This window comes from Microcaecilia unicolor, chromosome 2 (assembly GCF_901765095.1).
Source record: "Microcaecilia unicolor chromosome 2, aMicUni1.1, whole genome shotgun sequence".
In the NCBI taxonomy this organism is placed as follows: domain Eukaryota; kingdom Metazoa; phylum Chordata; class Amphibia; order Gymnophiona; family Siphonopidae; genus Microcaecilia; species Microcaecilia unicolor.
In genome coordinates this window covers 179,167,338-179,191,765 of record NC_044032.1, presented here as the reverse complement: position 1 = coordinate 179,191,765, position 24,428 = coordinate 179,167,338, and the positions used below count along the sequence as shown (strand labels likewise).

The window sequence follows — 24,428 nt, the reverse complement described above, 5'->3', positions numbered from 1 at the left end:
TTAAAAAAAAAAAAAAAAAAAAAAAAAAAAGAGAGCCAACCATTTCAAACAAGAATTCTTCACTAGCAACTGACCTCCAAGAGCAGAAAAACCAGGGTCGATGTGCAAAGGATTCCAGTCACCGCTGAGCCGGTACAATGCAGCCTGGGGATATAGAAAATGATCATCACTTTTTACATAATGAACATGTCTAAACCTAATGCACCTGTGCAAGGGCAATATATGATGAGCTATATTTCTAAAGTTTCTATCAAGCTACACACAGTAACCAAAAATTCAGTGCTATTTTCAGGACTTTAATACGTCTTCACAACTACAAAAGAGCTGTCATAAAACTGAGCACAGGCTGTCAGAAACAGCATCCAGACCAGTGAATGTAGCTCCCCTCCACAGGACAGACACCGGATTTAGGTGGCTTAGTAGGGCAGTTATCCAGGTCCTTCAATATTTGGAGTCAAAGATAGTGCAAAACTTGCTTACAAGCAGTTCTTTCTAAATGCCTGACAAAGTTCAATTACATTAACCTTTCTGGCAAGGGTATAAACATTACTGAACTGCAGCACAAGCCTTGTGTGTCTGATTTTGTCTGCTTTTAGTGCTCTCTAACCCCAGTTAACAGAACACAGGTTTACTACCTAGACCCAAATAGATCTGGAAGCCATTGAGAAAGAGCAAAAGAAAGCATTCACAGAAATCAGAAACAGAAGAAATATCATTCACTTATTTAGAGTCACATCTATAGATTATTGAACCCAACATGTTAATCCTACTTTAACATTATTTCATTTGATAAAAGGAGCAGAAGAGTATGCAAAATCATTATGTACTCAATGTAAAAGCATGTCACTGACCCTGCTGCAAAAGGTTAACAGCTGAATTTCTTTGCGTTACTGATGGGTAGGTTGGGTTATTAATCCAAACCCAATCTATCCATAAACTGTAGCTCTTTCCATCGGCTATCTCCAGATAGTTCCCAGAATCCTTTTCATCTGGACCTCCACCAGCAGATACCATAGCTCTAACAGACATCTCTATTACGAGCATTCCACCATCACCACCACTCGGCAACCCACAGTAGAAAGTTTATATCCCAGATTTTTGCCACCACCATCATCCTGCACCTAAAAGACAACTTCATAGCTAAGCTTGTTGTGTCTGTACATCAACAAAAGGTGCAGATCCACAGCCGCTGAGCCATAAGGGAACAAATTAAAAAACAAATGTCCAGAAGACTGTAAATGAAAGTCTTCTACTGAACCATATAATCAAATACCCTGAAATATGACCGAATGCAATATATTAGACTGTTTCTAACATATGGGAATTAGGTAAATATTAAAGAGGACTGGCAATAATGTGGACCCCTGGGGAATACCAGCCGTCAAGGGTTTAGAACTAGAAAAATGACCCTTCAATCTAAATTCTTGTGATCTTCCAGACAAGAAAGTAAACTATTGTAGTACTGAACCTGTAATCCCAAACTAATGCAAGTGATCAGAATGCCTTATTTCCATATATTTGAATAGCAATAGCACAGGGGCAGCAAGAACAAATGAATCCAAGAGAAAGGTACTGAATAGATTGGATTTGTTTTGGCTTAGCTTTTTACTGCTCTTATAAAAATCAACTTGAATGTGTGTCTGTGTTTGTCTCTGACTCCCCAATAATATTTGAACCTTGTATCCAATTTCAATCAAGTTTCTGCCTTTCAGCAGAGCACCCTGTACCCCTTGGCTCTCACTTTATATGTGCTCCCATCCCTTATACTTAGCATTGCTGCTTTTTTTTTTTTTTTTTTTTTTTACTTTAGTTCCATATAGGGACACAGTCGAAGTAAACTGTGATTTCACTGAGCATTTTTGCAGCCACCTTGCTATTAGTTGTCAGAACATAATATAGCTACTGGTTAACTGTCATAACCATATGCAAATTTCTATACCTAAAAAGGAAACTAGACATCCTAATAAGGAACAAGAGGGCACTCAGCACATCAGGTTTGTGAGTGTGTGTTTGGGGGGGGGGGGGGGGGAGGGTTCCAGAGCTCTTGGAATTCCACAAAATATGTCACTTTGAAACAAGTGTAAATCCCACTATTAACATGGACATTGTCATGCTCCTCCATTTAAAACGGAAAAAGAAAATAAAAAAATATTTTCCTGCCTGGAGCGTTGCAAGCACTCTCCTAATATATAGACCTCTCTACTACCCTCTTCCTCCTTCTCACGCTCCAATTTTATCCAGAAATGAAAGGTGGTTATACCAAGTGCAAATAAATTAAATTAAACTAAAGGATCAAAACTGGTACTAACAGGTTAGTATACAATCTTAGTGATAGATTTCATCTCTCAAAAATGCCAACTATATTTCAAGTCATTCATTTGTGCAGCTTGGAATTGTGCTCCTCTTACAAAAAAGCTGGCAAGAGTATAAAAATTGTACTATAATTATTGAATATTTATCAGATGACCATGCTCATAACTACAAAAGCAAAATTGTTGTAGTCTCGAATGATCTATGTAAAATCCATCTGCAATTTTTTCCACCAAGTGCAATCAATTTTCTTTTAATGTATGAACTCTCAGCCTGCTTTTCAGTCCTAAGTCTTGTTAGTTTCATTTACATGTCCTCTTTTTTGAAATGGCATTTGTGCCTCGAGAAGCAGCTGTAACGGAAGAAAAATATGGTCTACCTATACAGTCTGACAAGAGTCGATTGATTATAGACATCAGGCTGAAGTTAGCAATAATGTGGTTAGATTGTTCTCCAATTAATAAAGCAAACTGTCAAGTCCTGTTTCCTAACAATTTTGAAGTACAGCCAGCTGGCAGGAAAAGACAATATTCTCGACTGAGCCAATTTTACAGTTTTGTCCACAGACATAAATGAAAGTCTTTAGTAAAACTACCAGAAGTTGGCCCATTACTTCTGGTTCTCACAAGTGATAAACAGTTCCAACCTAAGAGGCCCTTTTACTAAACCACATTAAGCACTTAACATGCAGTTTACCACACGGTAACTGCTAGTGCGCAATCAGAAGGGTGTTCTAAATGACTTGTGTTAGAATGAGTTTTGTATTGTAGCGTAAAAAACTTTTATTATGTATGTAAGATGGTGGAATCTGCATAGTACACTGGCGATAGTGCGGAATAAAAATGCTTTAATAAATAAATGTAAAGGAGCTTTGCAGCATTTTGCAGTTAATGCAAGGTGAACCACGCATTTAGGGCCTCTTATCAAGCCACGCTAGTGGTTCCCGTGTGGCAATGCCGACAAAGCCCATTCAAAGTGAACGGGCTTTGTCGGCATTACTGCCGGGGAGCCGCTAGCATGGCTTGATAAAAAAGCCCTAACTGCTTTTTGTGTTAAGAACATGTTATAGGCAAAGAATGAGCATGGAAGGCAATTAGCATGCTGAACGTGCACAAATCACCACTTTTGCAGTTAGCTTAGGTCCAAGATGCGCTGAGTACTTCTGTACTAACGCCAAGTACAGTAATTTAATGCAGCATCTACAGTGGCAAATGCAGGGAACACCCCCCAGTTGCTGCAGTGTTAAATTTGCAGCTACTGCACATTTAAAAGTTCTGCATTAAGCAGCGGTAGCTGCAAATGTTTTCCGCACCTTAAAGAGCCCTTATGTCAGAAAGATGTTTTTAACTTAAGTTCATAAAGATACCTTCCTTATTTGCTGAATTTGTATAAGGAGTCTGGGTGTTTAGAGGAAAATCATACCAAGGTTGTAGCATTATTATTTTTTTTAAGTATGCTTTGAGCCACAAAAGATTAATTTCGCTCATCATTTATCAAGAAAAAAACTTAAAAATTTCATAAACGGTCACCTGCTCTATCCTCTTTAAGAAGTCTTTTAAAGAGTTTTTCAATTCAGTTCAAACATGGATGTACAAATAAAAGATATACCGTATTTTTCGGACTATAAGACGCACTTTTTTCCCCCAAAATTTGGGAGGAAAATGGGGTGTGTGTCTTATAGTCCGATTGTAGACTTCTTCTTACTCACGTGATCTTCCCTGGTGGTCTAGTGACGTCGGGGCAGGAAAGACCCTCCTCTTTCCTGCCCAGCGCGCTGCTCTCCATCCTCCTGTATGCAGCCTGACGGTCTCGGCAAGATTCAAAATGGCCACCAAGACGTCAATTCTCGGCGGCCATTTTGAATCTCGCCGAGACCGTCAGGCAGCAATGCATAAAGGAGGATGGAGAGCAGCGCGCTGGGCAGGAAAGAGGGGGCTCTTTCCTGCCCCGACGTCACTAGACCACCAGGGAAGATCGCATGAGTAGGAAGTGGTGACAGGGCCAGGGGGAGGGCGGGATTCGGACAAGACGCACCGGAGCACCTAGGTTTTAGAGTTGGGAAAAAGGAAAAAAAAAAAATTTCCTATTTCCCTCCTCGAAAACCTAGGTGCGTCTTATGGTCCGGTGCGTCTTATAGTCCGAAAAATACGGTAAATGCACTGCATTTGTGTTTGGTCAAAAAAAAAAACAACCCATATCTGGAGGTTGAAGCCACAATCAATGGAAAAGCACTCCTGTGACAAAAATTACACTTAGAGATTCAACATTTAGGCAAGAAATAAGAACTTGTTTTATCCGTCATCATTACTTTAGCAAAATTTGACAATATACTGAAAGGAAGCAGTGTCTCATTCGGTCAGTCCATCATGAATAATAGTGCAGAATAAATGTTAACCCACAGCAAAGTCAAAACCAAAGCTTACAGACAAAAAAATATATGCAGCAGAGGTAAAATCAAAAATTGTGCAACATGATACAATTTCTGAACCATGTGCTACCCCAATAACATAAGCTTTGTATAAACAGGACGTCGTCTCTAAGCCGGGACTCTCAAAATAGATATCATGTTGTAGTACTATTTAAAAAAATATTTGTGGGTTGGCGGTAGTTTGGGTGGGAGGTAAGTTTCTGTGCTGTAAAAGCTGGACCGGTTTCTCACATAAAAATGCTTTCAGCCATTTTTTTTTTTTTGGGGGGGGGGGGTGTTATTTCTCTGGAAATTACAGAAATTCTCTATGGGCCTCTTTTAAAAAGCCGCGCTATCGATTCTCATTGCGGCAAATAAGAGGAAGCCCACTCAATTCCTATGGGCTTCCTCTCATTTGCTGTAGGGGAATCGCTAGCATGGCTTTGTAAAAGAAGCCCCATATTTGGGACAACTGCAGCATAAATACTAATACATATTAAGTATGAAGACAGCACCTCTTTTAGGCAACCTCTATTGGCTTCCTTCAGAAACAAGATTTAAAATTTTAAAGTTGTATATGTGATCTATGAGCGTGTGCACAAGGGAGCATCAAACTGACTGCCCACTTAATTAAGTACTACTAGATCATTTCAATCTACTCACTGGTCAAGTTTCATTTGACTTCTAAGAGGGTGACTATTTTCAGCTATGCTAGAACATATTTAAGTAATCAACTTCTGATCTCATTAAGAGAGGAAAATAAATTACTTTCAATTACTGAAAAGCTCAAGATGCTAAAGGGTGTAGAATACAAAATCTGGGAGACAAGCTGGGTACAAACTTTAGAACATTTTTATTTTTTATAGGCTATTTATTGTATTTTATGTATATTTTATTCATTACTAGCCGTTGAGCCCGTGAAAACGGGCTACTTTTGGAATGGGGGGGGGTCCGAGGCCCCCCGCCCCGAGGTCAGCGCCGCCCCGCCTCCCCCGGAGTCGCCGCCCCTCCACCTGGCCCGAGCAGCACTGTAAACTTACATCAGCACACAGCAACAGGCACATCAGCAAAGCTGCCGTCAGGGCGGGCTTCCTTCTATGCCTGTGTCCCGCCCTCGTGTGACGTAACATCGGCGAGGGCGGGACAAAGGCAGAGAAGGAAGCCCGACAGCAGCTTTGCTGATGTGCCTGCTGCTGCGTCTTGATGTAAAGTTCACAGTGCTCGGGCCAGATGGAGGGGCGGCGGCGACATCTGCAGCATGCCAGTAGAGACTTCCCTCTCTGTCCCGCCCCCGTCATCACGTATTGACGCGGGGCAGAGAGGGAAGTCTCTACTGCGCATTTGCGAGTGAGTACGGTCACTCGCCATTTATATGTTTGATTAGTTATAAAATAAACATATCACCACAGGTTTGAGGTTGAGGCCATCAGGTGGTTCACCCATCCACTCCAGCCACAATGGGGGAAAAGATGCAAGTTCTAAAAGGTTCCGGATTGGTAACCTGGCAGAACATCAGCACTGCAGAGAACAGACAGCAATCCTAATACACCTGAAGAGGGCATGGGTGAGCAGTCATCTGCCTCTGGATGGAGTACTTGAGAAGATACTGATAATAACTTTCGTATAGAGTGAAACTTCTCAGGTATTACTCCTTCTTCCCAGACTACACCGAATACTTCTGCTTCGAGCACATTTTCTCCTGCAGAGTACATTTCTTTCAGCTCAGAGAACATTCTTTAATGCACTCAGCTCTGCACAGAACTCTTTTCTGGGCAGAATGTGATTTCTCTGCAGGATCCTTAAGCAACACCCCCTTCTATGTAGAAGACTGCCGAGACTTCTGCGCCAACAGCTTCAACTGTATGGCAGCTCTCTTTGTGCCAAGGATCGTTAACACAGTGACTTAAGGCATTTCAATTATCTAGCATTTTCTTTTTAAGAGAAGATTTTATATGTTGAAGGATATATATTTATACCCTTTTCAGTGTCCCATCCCGTGAGGGAAACCCACTTCCTGGGGTAGATTAGCGTCTCCTTTCTCTTCCTATAAAAGTGGTTTAAATTTGTAAGGCTTGCAGGGCACTTCTCTCACCTTTCTTCCCCTTTCTGAGTTTCTTCATGGGTATATGAGAGTCTGATGAAGACTAAAGGCTCCTCATCTTGTAACCCTTGAAGCGTCTTACTCCCAGTGGCGTTCTAGTGCAATAAAGGCAACTGAAGACATCATGGTGCAGTCCTGGGGAAAGCACTTCTAATGCGTATCTATGATAGACGTTTCCCACTAACTAGAACAGTCCTTGAAGCTCCCATGTATAACAAGCAAGCAGCTTGAATGGTCAAACTCAACTGTACTAGGAACCTTTTTTTATTTAAGGGGGCAAGTCCAGAGGAACTCTAAATTAAACACATGAAGAGAAAGGAAAGGAAAAAGAAAATCTTTCCAGCAGCGAGTGATTTAAAAAAAAAAAAAAAAAGAGTTGTGATCCGCCCGTGTTGCTGATTCATTCTGCTTATCAACAAAAAGTAAAGGAAAAGAATATCTGAATATATCTATTTGATCTCTAACAGTTTGTGATCATTAGAAGTTAAAAAAAAACCAGAAAATCTTACCTGATCAACAGAGGTAACATCGCTGACTACAGCATCTGGGGGTCTATTAGGTGGATTGACTGGTAGCTGAAAAAAAGACATATGCCCATTAGCAAAACAAATAAAACTGTTGATTGCACACAGTTTACAACACACAAGCAGTTCACTGAACAGAAACATCTAGTAGGGTAGAATACATGCCTTGAATATTCATCTGACAAAAATGCAAACTGGAAATAAGCCATAAGAGATTATTGATCCAAGCACAATGAATGTACTTTGCAGTCACAGGCCATTTTGAAATCTTCTCCCTCCAATCTAAGAAGCAATGCTATTATCTTGTATCATAATCCAAGATCAGATTGCATCTTCAGTGCATTATGAAAGTTTAATGCTCTGGAAAGTTAAAGAAGGCAAAAGCCAAAAAATTTAATAGGTACCTAAAAAGGAACAAAGCATTTTGGTTAAGCATCTCAGACAACTATGACTGAGGTTATAAGCCAGCCCTCAAACAACAACAAAAAAAAACCCTGCTGGGCAAGTGGCCAGGAATTTAACTTCACTGGGAGAATCAGATTATGCTTTTTATAAAATTATAAGGGAATATTATCTGTATTTCAGCTATTAGTCATCTATAAAACAAAATGTAATAGTTCTTGAAAAGCAAGGATTCTGCCCAAGACAAGTAACAGGATGCAGGATGTCACTGCGGTGAAGTGGTAGATTGCAAACACTTGAGTTTGAAGACCTGGCTTTGACCGTCTTCTCCCTGCATAACCTTTGACTGTGGGCTCAGGAAGACTATTTCCTGTAACAGGGAATTATGCACCAAGAAAATCAAAAATCTGAAATTTAAATGTGTGCCTTTTTGAACAATTTAGTAAACATAAAAGCATTTAAAACACTGTTAGGAATATATGACATTATGAGAGCACGCCACATTATGATTGTAATAATGATAATATTCCAATTCAGAATGAATACAGCTAGGGCCAAACATCTCATGCTTCTTACTCTGCGTTCATCTCACACAGGCGCATACCAACTACTATAAGAATTCCACTTCCAACACGGTACCACCATACTCTAGCATGGCAACAAAAGAATACTTTTATGTTGCAGCAAGTCAAACTTTTATAGTCAACTAGTTTTGAGAAACATGGAATAAACTTTTCTCTAAACTCTGTCTGGTGTTTGTCTCTATTCTATACAGTCACCACCCTCTTCTCCCTGGTAGCCACCTTCAATCACTTCAAACACCTTTCTACTCACCCTACCACAAAGGAAACTTTCTCACTAACTCAATGCACTGACAGTAAGCCTTCTCCGCCATGACTCTCACTCCCTACTGAGTCCTCCTTCCACAAAAGGGATCTTAAAGGACTGCCAGCTCTCGATATTTATAAATCTAGAACGTATGTAATCACAATGTGTGTGTGCATTGGGGGGGTCTTTGTGGCATGCATGGGAGGGTGGGAGCAATTGAGTGGGGTCTACATTTCATGCAACTGTCCAGGTGATGCCAAGTTTGCTTGACTGTTTCAGCCATCTTATTGTGGCTTTCTTCAAACTGATGTTCTGTGGTAGGCTTGTGTGCTGGTTTTTATGTAGTGATTCTCAATCCAGATTGGTTGAGTTCTGTCCAATGACATTTAAAATCTTGAAGGCAGAAAGAGTCACTGGCCTCTGTTCAATCAATTTAAACTCTTGAAGGCGGGAGGCTGCACCACCCAGACAGCTGCTAGTACTGTGATACCAGCTGCAGAAGCATAAGAGAGTGGTATCTTTGTACACCAGCAAGTGCGTGTGATATGTGGCTGGGTGGTGTCTGCGTCTGCAAGAAACTGTGTGCATAGGGTGTGTATATAGTTGATGTGGATACGGGTGAGTGGATGGGGTTTGTGGGGCCCATTCATTCCCCTTATATTCTTCAATTCTCTCTCTCTCGGTTATGCCTTTTGCTACATCTTTCCCTACACCCTACTCCCTTCTTCAAAAACTTACCTACTCCTCTCCTCCCCTTTACTTCCTTTGTCTACATAAGACTTCAATCAAGGGACAGATCCTTCTCTGCCTTCACTAGCATGGTCTGAACTCCCTGCCAGCTATGCTACACAGGTCTCTAACATGCTCTCAACTTCCTACTAGCTGCATAGCTCAGTTTCCTTTGTGCCATTTGTTTGTCCTGTCTTTCCCACCAGCCATGAAACACAGATTCCCCTGATATTGCCTCCACTTTTGCCAGCATGTCCTAGGCTCCCCACCAGCCACACTGCTCAGTGTCCCCTGTTCTACCTTTCATATACAGAGACAGATGTGAGATTTTTTTTTTTTTGTAATTTAGTGGCATCTTATATTGAACATGCTACCCCTTAAAGGGAATGATGTGACTAAACCGTGCCATGACCTCTCTCTTTTTTTATTTTTTTTAAGGCTGGGAGAAATCAATCTTGAGCTCAGCTGATCCTGTTTATTCTAATTATCACAGCCCAATGAGATATTTGTGGAGCTGAAGGATGAGAAAGAGTTCCTAAATGCTACCAGTTCTAGACTGAACTTGGAAATGGCAGTATGCCATGCAAGGGCAAGACTGGAGGTGGAAGGGATGGCCCAGAGGAGAGCCACACCACTAGCGAACCCAGAAGTATAGATGGGACTTTTAGCGGGAGGAAACAGCAGTAGGCACTCTCCTCTTCTGCTTGGCCCACATGGGATGGAAACCATAACTGCCGTGGCCTGCTGCTTCTTCTGTAGCCTGGGCCCTGCATGCCATTTTGTGAAATTATAGGTGTTCTCAATATATGTGAAATTCTGTAGTCATAATGGCATAATCATCATAATAATAAAAACAAAATTACAGCTTCTCCACTGAATAAAACTTTCTCTTACATGCTGCACCATTTTTCAGCAACGATTGTATCACACACCCTCTACATGGTTCTTTACAGTAATTTCAGCCTCAGTATTCTCCTATCTGCTCCCATTGCCCTCCTCTAAACTTAAATCTGATAACATACCTTATTCATTACCACAGCCCACCATCAGGAAACATACTAGATCTTTTCCTGCTGCTACTGCAGTAGAAGGCAAGCTAACAGGAGCCAGCCTCTGGCAAGCATGCCAAGCACTACCTACTTACAACTATCTGATTTTATTAATAAAAACAGATACCCTAAGACAAACACTCTAAATCCAATTTCTCTGGTTATATTATATAGACACATTAAAGCTTGTATTGACATTTCTAGTTCTCTTCACGGAAGACTGGAAGAAAGTAGGACATGCACAACAAAATCTTCCATCCAAGTCAAGAGAATTCAGCAATCAGGGGCACAATTACAGCATATGATTTTAGATTTCAACTGAAACACCAATAAAACACTCCTGATGGAAAAAATTAGGCACCATAAAACTCTACTTCCCCAAGACTCTATCACTGCTCCATTCTGTTTTTGTGCCTTTCTGTGCTGATGAAGTCAAAGTGACTAAGAGGCATATTTTCAAAGCACTCAGATTTACAAAGTTACATGGAGGGGCATTTTTGATATGACATCTAAGTCTGAATTTAGACGTTTTACACAAAACATCCAAATCCAGAACATGAAAGAAGGTCATTTTCGAAAAAGAAAAACGTCTATCTTTTTTTTTTTTTTTCAATAATACTATGAACGCTTTGTATTTTGGACGTTTTTTTGGTCCATTTTCAAACAAAAAAAATCCAAATGCAAAGCATCCAAAATAGAGGAGGAGTGGCTTAATGGTTAGTGCAGCTGGCAACATGGGTTTGATTCCCACTGCAGCTCCTTGTGACTTTGGGCAAGTCAAATGCACGGCGGCATTTTTGGATATGACGTCTAAGTCTGAAATTGGACGTTTGTTTTTATAAAACGTCCAAAATCAGAAAAGGAAAGGTCATTTTCTACAAAGAAAAAACATCTATCTTATCCTTTTGAAAATGCTGTTTGGAAAAACGTTTTTTGATTTCGATGTTTTATTTTTTGGTCCATTTTCAAACAAAAAACATCCAAATGCAAACCATACAAAATATGCAAGAAAATCCACATTAGAGTGAAACCATTCACATGTTCTAAGTGTGGTAAAAGCTTTGGTTGTAATGTAAATCTCAAAGCGCATCAGAAAGTCCACACGGGAGAGAAACCATTTGCATGCATAGAGTCTGGTAAAAGCTTTGGTCAGAAGGTAAATCTCACAATGCACCAGAGAATACACACAGGAGTGAAACCATTTACATGTCCTCAGTGTGGGAAAAGCTTTGGTTGGAAAGAACGCCTCACATGGCATCAGATAATCCACACAGGGATGAAACCATTTACATGCACTGAGGAGGTAAAAGCTTCAGTTGCATTGGGACAGGTAATTAGGGAATGTACACTCTTGCTATGAAATATGGAAAAATGGCACTCTGGTATTTAGATACCAGAGTAGGGAGCAGACTCAGGACTAATGTCAGGAAGTATTTTTTCACGGAGAGGGTGGTGGATATGTGGAATGCCCTTCCGCGGGAAGTGGTGGAGATGAAAATGGTAATGGAATTCAAACATGCGTGGGATAAACACAAAGGAATCCTGTTTAGTAAAAATGGTTCCATGGAATCTTAGCGGAGATTGGGTGGCGACGCCGGTAATTGGGAAACAAAACGAGAGCTGGGCAGACTTCTACGGTCTACGCCCTGAACGTGACTGAATAGATAGGATTGGCTGGAGTGTAAATTTTAAGGGGCTTCGATGTTAGCTTCAGAACTTAGTACAAGAACAGTACTGGGCAGACTTCTACGGTCTGTGCCCTGAGAAAGGCAAGGACAAATCAAACTCGGGTATACATATAAAGTATCACCATTTAAAATGAGTTTATCTTGTTGGGCATACTGGATGGACCGTACGCCCATCATTTACTATATCACTATGTTTGATATATGTAATGAGAGCTCCTTTTCATCTATAGATCTGAATTCAAAGCCCAAATCTACTGATACCCAATAGACACAAGGCTCAGATGTTATAAAAATAAAATAGAAAGCATGACATCAGGTAGAATAGTGGAAAAGTGACATCCCAGGAAAGCAATAGGGCATCCTCGGGGGCAATGCAGTGGACTTCATAAAATGCTCCCAGGTATACATCTTACCATTACTCCTTTACCTTGTCTGCTGAGCCCCCCCCAAAACCCACTACCACCAACTGCACACCACTACCATGGCTTTTACAGGTGAAGGGAGCACCAATATGTGGGTACATTGGGTTTCTGGTGGGTTTTGGAGGGCTCACAATTTCCTCCACAAGTATAACAAGTAGGGGGAGGTAGAAGCCTGTGTCCACCTGTCTGCAGTGCACTGCACCACTACTAGACTTCTCCAGGGACCTGCATGCTGTTCTAATGAACCTGAGTATAACATCTGAGGCTGGCAAGTAACATTTTTAATCACATTTTTTGAGGGTGGGAGGGGGATAGTGACCACTGGGGGATTAAAGGGAGGTGATCCCCAATTGCCTCCAATGGTCATCTGGTCATTTGGGGTACCTCTTGTGTGGAGTAGAGGAGTAGCCTAGTGGTTAGTGCAGCAGACTTTGATCCTGGGGAAATGGGTTCAATTCCCATTGCAGCTATTTTTTTTTATATAAAAACAGGTCTAGCTCAAAACGTCTAAGTTTTAATCCTGAATGTTTATGTTTTGTTCCATTATGGCTTAAGTCTTAGAAACGCCCAAGCCCCCCTTGAACACGCCCCTTGCACGCCCCCTCGAGATTTGGACGGACTTCTAATGGACTTCAGGGGGAAACGTCTAAAAAGAGGTTTCGAAAATACTGGTTTGAACGTTTTTGTGAGAAAAATATCCAAATGCAGACATCTCACTTTTTAAGCGTTTTTCTCTTTTGGAAATGAGCGCGATGGTTCTTGAAAATAGATATGAGAGCCTACCAAATGTAAATATATTAAGGGCATCAATTCTTAAGTATTTATAAATTAGAAATATGGTGGGTATTTGCTAACTAATTAGGATTTTTTGGACAAAAAATTCAGTGTTTTATCTGTTTTCATGCCACACTACTACTGTGTACATTTCCCAGTGATATCAAATAATGTACATTTTGGGGCTCATTTTCAAAGCAGTTAGACTTACAAAGTTCCATAGGTTACCAAATGGAGAAAAGGGAGAAAAAAAGACCATACGACACACGTTAAACTGTACCTACTTTACCCTCTGTGAAAAAAAGAGCACCAAAAAATCCAAGTGCAATGATATTAACATTCCATTTCTTCTCATTCTGGGAACCATAGGCATTGCTAGGGGGTGGCACTCTCTCTCCTTCAACCTGTTCAAAATTCTGCTGTATGACTTATTCCGTCAGTGTCGTAATGCTCATATTAGTCCTCTACTTAAGTACTTCACAGGCTCCCTATCCATTTCCACATACAGTTCACACTCCTCTTAATGACTTACAAGTGCATTCACTCTGCAACTCCTCAGTACTTCTCCAGTCTTATCTCTCCCAACACTCCTCCCTGGGAACTGCATTCATTGGGTAAATCTCTCTTATCTGTACCCTTCTCCTCCACTGCCAACTCCAGACTCAATTCCTTTTACCTTGCTGCACCATATGCCTGGAATAGACTTCCTGAGCCAGTACATCAAGCTCCATATCTGGCCGTCTTCAAATCTAGGCTGAAAGTCCACTTTTTTGATGCTGCTTTTAACTCCTAACCCCTATTTGCTTGTACAGTACCCTTGTATGTTTTATCATTCCCACCTTAGTAATTCCTTTATCCCTTATTTGTCCTGTTTATCTGTCCTGATTAGACTGTAAGCTCTCTTTAGCAGGGGACTGTCTCTTTATGTTCCAGTGTACAGTGCTGAGTACGTCTAGTAGCGCTATAGAAATGAAAAGTAGTAGTAGTAGTAGTAGTCCTTCCCTTCTCCCCCTCAGCGGTCCTCCAGTATTTCTGTGGACTGCTGGCAATATCAATAAGAAGAGAAAGCCTCTGGCTGGCCCTGGAAGCGTTCCCCTCTGTTGTGACCTGCCTCATCTGACACAACTTCCTGTATCCGTTTAGATGGGACACAGCAGAGAAAATGCTTCAAGGGCCAGCCAGAAGCAGCTTGTTCTCCTTATTGATGCCAGCAGCCCACAGAAATGCTAGAGGACCAATGAGGGGGAGAAAAGAAGGATGAGAGTGATACTACACCGCGGGGGGGGGGGGCAAGGGGGGGGGAGAAGAAAGGCCTGTGTGCAAAGGAAAGTAAAGAGAGAGATACCAGAAAGCAGGCTAGGAGGACAGGCAGCGATGGCAAACCATGGGAGTGGGGTGAACTGGAGAGAGAGTGGAAGGAAGAGAGCCTGGATGAAGGAGAGAGATGTAGCCACCCGCAGACAGTTGCAGTACCTTGAAGATGGGGCAGGGATGCTGGCCCTGGGGTGGGTTGCAAGAGAAAAGGAAATGAAAAAGTTGTACATATGGAGTGACAGGAACAAGAGGAGTGATGCTGAACATGGGGAAAGGGACAGTGACAGAAGGGAGATGCTTTACAGGAAACACAGGGACACAAGAGGAAATGAGGGTAAAATGGAGACAGAAAAATGTCAACTGGACAGGAGACCCTAGAAAGAGCAGAAGATAAATAGCACTTGCGGTGGAGGGGGGGGCGGTTAGTAGAAAATGGAGGACACTCAGGGGGAGGAGAAGGAAACAGAGCTAAAGATGGGACTAGGGAACAGAGTAGATAAGACTAGGACTTGATGATTAAGAGGTAAAGTGTTGGTGGGGTAGAGCTGGAAATTATAGATGAAGAGATGGAGTGGGAATTTTGAGGGGAAAGTCATCACAATGGTAGTTATGAGTAGGAGGGTGTTGGGGTTGGGAAAATGAGTGAAGGTGTGAAAGGGTAAGGGTAATGGAAGGGGATGAAATGGGGGTAAAGGTTGAGACATGGTGTGAATGACCTGGAAGACTTGGCAGAGAATGAGAGGCACTGAAAAGGGAAGGGGGTAGTGGGGGGAAGCTATGAGAGGAAGTGGATAGGTGTTTAAAGAAGTTGAGTGAGGGTGGACGTGGTGTTAAAAAGATGGTGGAAGAGAGGGAATAGGAGATGGGTATAGTTTGTAGTTTTTTTAGGCACATGTCTCTGCATCCTGCATATAGCCCATTGCAGTAGTCTAGCTGGAATAATATCAGAGATTGGACCAGAAGGTTGAGATCAGGAAGAAGTTCTCGATTCTTCTTCATTTCCAAAGCATCCTAAAAGCCTTTTTAGTGACTGTTAGTCATCGAATGTCAGATTTTGGTCAAGTATAACTCCTAGTACTTTGAGGCTTCGTTCTAAGGGGAATCTGGTTTGGCTGATGGTAAAATGGCTGCAGTATATCGGACGTCAGGGGCTTGTCATTACTAAGAATTCGGCCTTCTCTCTACTCATTTTTAATTTGAATGCCGAGGCCCATGTCTCCATGATGTCTAGGCTAGCCTGAATCATATTTGTGACATCTGTTAGGTCTCCCGAGAAGGGGATATAAATCGTGGTCATCTGCATATATCTGTGATTTTTAAGCCATTCTTCTCAAGTTTGTTACCGAAGGAAGCAATAATGATGTTGAATAATGCTGGAAATAGTGATGATCCTTATGCTACCTCACAGCCTGGGAACCATGATGGGGATATATATAGTTAGCTGCCTTGACTTGGTATGATCTACATTTGAGGAAACTGGAAATCCAGTTCAGCACAGATCCTCCAAGTCCGATGTTGTCCAGAAGGTAATAGAGAGTATGAAGGTAAAGGAGAGTATCACGGTCTACTACCACTACAATTAGTTCAATCCTCAGGCACACCCAGTCAGACAGGTTTTCAGTATATCTACAAGGAATTCAGTAAAAATAAACAAATGAAATACATATGCATGAATAGATTTGTATGCAAAAGAGGCAGTGCATGTAAATTTCTCTCACGCATATTCATTGTGGAGATCCTGAAAACCCAGATGGCCCCAAGGACTGGGTTGAGAACCGCAACTTTATATTAATCCTCTGACCAGTAACATCTTTGAGCTGAGAAGAGTTCATGGAGATAAAGTTAACGATAAAAAAAAGTGAATATTTACCTTTGCTTTATTTGATATCCGCTTCCCACCAAATCCTCCAGCTCCAACAACAAACAATGTGAACTGATTATAGCAAATAAGTTCCTTCCCACAGTATGTATGGACTGAAACAAAAAGTGATAAAGAAGTGTATCTCTTTCCAAAATATGCAAAATGTATTTTTGTTCAACTGCAACAGGTGTTTTCCATGCACAGTATGCAATTATAGTGCATGTGAGAAAAATAAGGTGAGAGGGGGCAGATTTCGCAAAGATTTGCTACAGTACAAAATTAGTAGCAGTTTTATCAATTAAGAAAAATCCAAGCATTTTCTAACAGGAGATACTTTTTTCTCGCCATAGCATAACTTCACTAATTTCCCTCATCTCTTTACATACACAGAGATGGGCATATCTATGTGTAACAACAAATAGGCATGCACCTACCTCAACATGCTAAGAAATATATATATATATATATATATATCATATACAAACATCTATACATTGTAAAATATACATATGTAAATTTACCATCCATAAGTATAGCTGCGCCTGAGCCTTTGTCAAGGACATCCACAATTGTAGACTCTGATGTTAACTGTGCTGTAAAATAGAAAAACAAAAACACACAGAACATAAGAGGTCTTTACATTTTGGATAATTTTCAAATATTCTGCCCATCTACAAAGTACTTGAATAACTTTACCACGTACTGGCAGGTAAGAGCTAGAACTTATTTGTGCAGGTGACTGAACACAGATCCATTTATACATGAGAACAGGCAGCACACGGCCAGGACTAGGAGGTGGCAAACAAGGTTGCTGCCCCAGGTGCCAAGCTTCAAGGGGCAGCAGGCAACACTTTCCCCTAACTCCCTCAGTACCAGGTCACAACAGCCTGTGAGGAGAAAACAGCACAGTACACAAGAAAGAATTCCATAACCTCTCAATCGGCAAAAGCACATTCCCTAGGGTACTCAAAAGGCCCATGGGTCACCATATTCAGTTGAATTCAGCAACTACATTCCAGTTCTAAATGTACTTTCTCTACAAATGCACTGGGATTTCATTTTTTAAAAACACTCAAACTGATGAATAAAATATGCCCAGTGTGACCTTGAATTTGAGATAACGTGCTTATTGAACAAGGCAGTCTTTCTGGTGTCCTCAGTTTGAATATTTTACACTTAGCAAGGGAGGAATGAGAAAACTGCTTTGGATGTGTAACCCAAAAAAAAAAAAAACCCAATAATTTCTTAAGCAGAGTGTCCCACAAGTGTCGCCAGCTGGTGTAGCTTCCTCTTTTCTTTATGCCACTTTTCAAAGGAATGAACTCAAAGTAAAACCTATGAAACCCTGTGAGCCAGCATTTCGGAGGCACCTAAGAGACTCCTGTTTAAAGCTTTTTATTGTCCTGTTTAAGTGATGTATTTTTTATATGTCTTATTTTGCTGATTTGTATTTTCGTTTATTGTATATTTTATGAATGCTTTTATTGTAATCTGCCCTGGATAGGGATGGACCAAAAAATAATCTAATCTAAATCCAAGAGCTAGCCTCATGCCATCATTCTGCAAATAGATCAGTTACTTATTTCTACAATACTGTAGACACTGCCTATATATCATACATTTTAAAGTAAGTATTATATTCAGGGGATGGCCCAAGGCAAGATGTCACCTGAGGCAGGGCTGAAAAGCCAATGCCCATTCCTCCCCCCCCCCCCCCCCCCCCCCCGGGGCCGTTCTGGTATCTCCCCTTTCCTTCCTCCACCCTGTTGCCAGATTTTACCTTCTTTTTACGTTTTTTTAAAGACGACAACGGCAGCAATTTCTATATGTTGCCCAGCCGCTGGTACCGGCCTCTTCTCTACTGCGGCCACCTCTGAGGAAACAGGAAGTTACATCAGAGAGACGGCTGCAGAAAAAGAAAGAGGTGGGTGCCGGTAGTAGGGCAGCGTATGGGAATCACTGCCGGCTTTTTAAAAAAATGTAAAAAGAAGGTAAAAATCAAGAAACGGGGTGGAGCAAGGAAGGGGGAAGATGCCTCTCCTGAAAAGAGTGGCCTAATGGTCGGGCCGCCCTGATTATATTTTAGTTTACACCATCTTCCCTTAACATGAAGTGTTTAACTATCTCAATATAGTACAAAATATTAAAATAATATGATTATGATAACAATAACATTAAAGTAATAAAATAATCTGAACAAGATAGGACAAAACCTAAAATCAGGTTTCGGGTTGCCTTTATTTGATATACCGCTAAGGAGAATATCATCATAGCTGTGTACAATATAAACAACAACAAAAGAGTCTCATATCAGAAAAAAAACTACAATACAATAATGAATAGGACCAGTAGTAGAGGGAAAAAAAAAAAAAAAAAAGAGGACAAAAAACAGTCAATACATCAAAAGTAAGCAAGTAAGCTGCTCCACAGCTGAATTAAAAAAAGGTGAGAAAAAAATTATCTGGATCCTAAAAAAAAAAATCCATATATTTGCTGAATAAGGAAAGTTTTGAGAGCCTTCTTAAACTCCATATGAACGTAGTTTACGCAGGTTAAGCAGAAGTGCATTCTAGAGTAAAGGTCCAGCAACTGAAAACATTGTGGAAGAGTGGCCTAGTGGTTAGGGTGGTGGACTTTGGTCCTGGTGAACTGAGGAACTGAGTTCGATTCCCACTTCAGGCACAGGCAGCTCCTTGTGACCCTGGGCAAGTCACTTAACCCTCCATTGCCCCATGTGAGCCACATTGAGCCTGCCATGAGTGGGGAAGCGCGGGGTACAAATATAACAAAAAAAAAATTGTGTTCCAAAAGGAGGTTAAAGGGACTGTCTGCAATGATGGCACCACTAAAAGAGGTTGGTCTACAGAACACAGGAGAATAAGGTGACAAGTACTGAACTAGAAGGTTGACTGATTTGTAAGGATTTAAGAATCAAAGTCAGTACCTTAAATTGCACACAAGAATGTAAAGGAAGCCAATGTTCTTGGTAAAGCAGAGAGATGACACGATTATATTTACGCTTACCTGCAATCAATTTAAATGCAGGGTATGGGGGGGAAATGGAGATGGCTCTTCCATTCACAGTGACAAGAGCCTACAGACTTCAGACAAATAGAAGAACTGGGCAGAGATCTGATCAAAGATACATACTAAAAAGGACAGAAAAGGAAAAGTGATGTCACTGGCAGAGTTTAATCTATTGGGTGTGGATTTGTCTTTGTCATCTACAAAACTGAGAAGTACAGAGATTATGGATACTTTAAGGGAGCATTATTCATACAAATTGTATTGGCTCTTATTAAGGAACGGTCAACACTAGATCTACTACTTACAAAATGAATCAAGTGTATCTAAAGCTGAGTGTATGTCCATCTGGCCAGCAGCATTCAACACGTTACAGTTTGATATAAAAGCTAAAGTGGAGTCCACACACTCCAAGCTCAAAGTCCTTGATATCAAACACGACTGACTTTAATAAAAGGAATTCCCTTATAGAAGGAATGCAAAATGGCTAAGATTAAAAGAGCTATAAAAAATGGCAACAGACCTTTATGTAAGGAAAGTATATTAAAACAAAAGAAAAAGGAAAAAAAATTATTCTCCAAGGAAAGCAGCTAAAAAATTAAAGGCAAAGAGACAGCATCCACAAAATACAAAACCAAAAGAAAAGGAACACAGAAACGAACACCAAAAAGCTTAAAAAGGCAAAGAAATCAGTGCGGCAAAAGTAGAGGCAGAAGAAACAGTGGTTAAGCATGTAACACGTGGACACAAGGTTCTTTTCGTATGTTAGGGAGAGGAGGAAGGCCAGAAGTGGAATTGTAAGACTGAAAAGTGCTGAGGAACAAGGTGTGGACTATGGAGTGTGATGATGAAAAAGCACAGATGTGAAACAAATATTTTTTTGGTGTGCACAGAAAATTTCCTGGAGAAAGACCACAGATAACTACTGATAAAAGAATATATGTGACCAACTCTGGGAAAAGGTGACTAAAGTCACCAGAAACAAAACATAAGGTTTTAATGAATTCTGTAAGAGCAAACAATTTGTAATACTACAGTACAAACCCCCATCCTTTTATGTGAAAGAATAAAAAAAGTTGCAGAAGTTCAAACATGCAACCTTTGCTGACTGTTTATGGACCCAGGAAATGAAAAATTGGCCATTTTGGATCCACTACTTTAGGCACCTTTTTCCAGAGATGGTCACTGATGAGTAGACACCACACTTTCAGTAGAAGAAAGTGTTTAAGAACAATCCACTACACAGACAGTGGAACAAACCACATGGCCAGATGAGATACAAACCACGGACTCTAAAGGAGGAGGAGTCTTAAGGTAGTGTTTCTCAAGCTAATCTCAAAATATACCTCTGGACAGGCTGGTTTTCAGTATAACCACAATGAGTTTGATCGAGATGGATTTGCATGTAATGAAGGCAATGCATGCAAATCTTACCTTGCGCACATTCATTCTGGTTATCCTGAAAACAGTGGTGGCCCTACCATCAGGCCAACTGAGGCAGGGGCCTCAGGCGGCACTCTTCATGGAGTAGCATCCCCCCCACCAGCCACGGTCTGGCATCTTCCCCCCCCCCCCCTTCCTCAACTGTCTTCCATGAATCTACCTTCTTTTATTGTTTTCCAAAAGGCGGTGGCAGAAGCAGCAGCAATTCCCATAGGTTGCCCTGTCGCCGACACTGACCTCTTCTCTCTACAGGAAGTTATGTCAGAGAGGCAGGCCGCAGTAGAGAGAAGAGTCCACTCAAACTAAACTGCTTTCTTCAACTGGAGAACTTGATTGTGGGCATGCACTGGATGTGGTCTACTTAGATATCAGCAAAGTCTTTGCTAGTTTTTTTTTTTTTTTTTTTATAAAAGGCTCATAAATAATCTGAGCAGCCTGCTGCTGGGTCCCACAGTGGCAAACTGGACTGAATCTGGTTGACTGACAGATTATTTAGAAAAAAGGCAAGTGTTGGAGTGCCTCAGGAATCAATTTTGGGGCCCATTCCCTTCTCTTTTTAAAGTGATATTGATGAAGGACTAGGAGAGAAATTTGTCTTTTTTCAGAAGACACAAAGATGTAAAAAATGGACACGCCCAAGGAAGCAGACATGAGATGTGATCTACAAAAATTAGAAAAATGATCTAATGTTTGACAGTTAAGCTTTAATATGAAGAAAGGTAAAATGATGCATTTGGAGTACAGAAGTTCAAATGGGCTGTATGTGATAGGAGGCTAGAGGCTGATATGCACTGATCAGGGGAAAGTCTTTAGGATGATAGCGACTGGAGGATTTCAAGGTTAGAAAACAATATGGCAAGTAGAGGCTAATGACAGTGGCATTACTGGGTGGCAGAAAGAGGTGCATAACAAGCAGAAAGGAAATTATAATGCCTCAGGTCATTGGTGAGGCCTCACATGGAGTACTGTATTTGGAACTGTACCTCATTTACTACAAAGAAAATGGAAGCAGTCCAACGGAAAACAACCAACATGGCATGGTGTCTGTACCAAAAGACAAATGAAAAAGACTTAAAAATGCTACAAAAGGAATCATTTTCAAAGGAGAAGCTATAGAACTAAAGGACATGGAATGAAGCCAGAAGGATTTAATCCTTGTCTTACTTTTAAGTTTATATTGTTAAAGAAGCAGCCGCCAATATTTTTTTATGGCAAGGGAGGTAGAGACATAAACAGGGATGGAATTCAAAGACACATGGGATAAAACTCAAAAGATCCCTAAATAGCAAGAGAACAGAACCTAAGGGTAGAGCATTTCTGGTCAATCAAAAGTTAAATGATTTTTGCACCTCATAAAAAGCATGAAGGAGGAGCAGAAGTTCCAACTATAAACAAATGAATGAGGAGAAACATGCATTGGACTGTTACATCCCTAAACAAAGGCATGGCATGGGGAGGGGAGGGGAGAGGGCAGTTATCTCTATGTACTAAATCTTGTGAACAGAATATGCAGAACTATGTTCAAGCTATGCCCCACTATGGAAGAGAATGTTAAGCATGTTAAAGATGTTTCTGATGAAATTGTTAAAATATGATAGTTTGTGATACCGATGGAGTGGCCATTACAACCCTGACCACCTTACTGGGAAGTCTGGATGGACCATGCTGGTCTTGATCAGCCATTGTTTACTACATATAAATACATCAACTAAAGCATGTATTTTGCATTATCTGAAGCTATAAAAATGTCCATTGATTCCATAGCTTTGGATCAATGTAACAAAAAGGGGAAAAGAGACTGAACAGAATGAGATGATATACAGCTTTGTGGATTCCCACAGGCAAGCTAACAGTGTACAGCTCCAGTCTATGCAACCCCCCTCCCCAGCTCTTGGGAGTGCTCGATCCAAGACCACTGGAAAAGATGGTGCATAGATCCAGTCCCAGTGTCTCTCCCACTCCCACCCTTGCAGGCAGCCACAACTGGGTGTGTCCATTTGAGAATAAGACATTTGTACATAGGCTTGAAACAGTTTTGTATCAGTATCACAGTCCACAGTATAACAGGGCACTGCTGCCCCTTGTATTCCTGCTGACCAGGATAGTGCTCTATCCTGCCCTGCATCCAGGTCCTGCAAAAAGCAAGGAGTCCTTGGTAATTAGATACATAGGGAAGAGAATGTCTCAGGTCTGCTTTCCAAAAGAAATCAGAAGGGGAAGGGTGGGATGAGAGGTCTGTGCTTACCTGCAGAATATAGCAACAGTGGAGTACATCTGGCTCAAGGCTTTCTAGGTGCAGCTGGGTGATGGAGATCACCATACAAACAATTTTACCTCATAAAAGTGCAACCTCCACAATACGTCTACACCTGAGCCCCATAATCAAATCACGTCATCTATATTGCTAGCTATTTCCTGTAGACGTTTCAGGTGTGTGTCATAATAGAAAAAAAGCCGCCCATCTGCAAGACATCTAGCTATCCCCAACCCTAAACGTTCCCAGAAGCCTACTTATACATTCACAATATCACATTCAGATCAACACAACTGCTAGAAATATTGAAATAACAAAAAACCTCAATAGGAGAGTGATACTGCCCATATCAAAATTTCAAAAATCAGAAAAAAGGGGGGGGGGGGGGGAAGTCTCAACTAGTGCGGCAACTGAGAAGTTAATTGACATTCAAATATGTTTGCACGCACAACAAGTCATCATAGACAGAAAAAACCCCCACTGAAAAAACAAACTTTTTGAAAATTTTACTCTGCTTGATACAAATAAAACCTGTAATTGTCCTTTCAAATTGCATATAAATCACTCATATCTGGTGCCCCGAGCCACAGCGTTACTTATCTTTACCTTAATGGCCTGGACACAGACTCTTCCTGCGTGTACTTCTTTGTGTTGTATTTCTTGCGCAATTCCTGCGTGTACTTCTTTGTGTTGTATTTCTTGCGCAAGTGAGTTGACTTGTATTTTTGTTTAAATTTTACAAATAAAATATATATATTTTAAAAACCTTATTAATATTAAAAGCACTGGGGTTGATATCCAGTGCTAGTTAACCAGCTTGTGAGTTTAAGGTTAATGAATCAACAATCCGATCCATCCAGCAAAAAGAGTTAGAGATTGTGGTCTGTTCGTGAAGAACCACCAGAAAATTCCAAAACACCACCTGTGGTTCGTGATGAGTCAATGGAAAAGATGGAAAAGCAGTTAAATTTGTGGATAATACAAATGGTAGATGAAAAAAAAAAAAAGCACTGCGGCCAGCATTGCTGTGAGGATGAAAACTAAACAGATTTATAAACAAGTCACCCAGGGTCAGGAAAACATGAAACCCTTTTCTGCTAGTTCTGGCTGGTTTGTGCTTTTTAAAAGGTGATATACACTTAAAAATGTAAGCCTTTATGGCGAGGCAGGTTCAGCTGACAATGAAGCTGCAGAAGAATATAAACATATCTGTTAAGTGTGATAGAAGAAAAGTGTTATGTGCCAAGGATGGTTTTTAATGTTGATGAGACTGACTTAGGCTGGCAAACAGACATATA

At 40.9% G+C, this 24,428-nt stretch overlaps 1 protein-coding gene across 1 annotated transcript in view; it reads right to left on the bottom strand.

Annotated features, from left to right (window-relative positions):
- Positions 1–24,428, bottom strand: part of LOC115463218 (peroxisomal multifunctional enzyme type 2-like) — a gene marked incomplete at its 5' end in the record, with an annotated part of 177,107 nt that overhangs the window by 49,313 nt on the left and 103,366 nt on the right. The window contains 4 exon segments of the mRNA XM_030193530.1: positions 75–144; positions 7,328–7,393; positions 16,419–16,522; positions 16,931–17,002. Coding sequence (XP_030049390.1) covers positions 75–144; positions 7,328–7,393; positions 16,419–16,522; positions 16,931–17,002 — 312 coding nt within the window.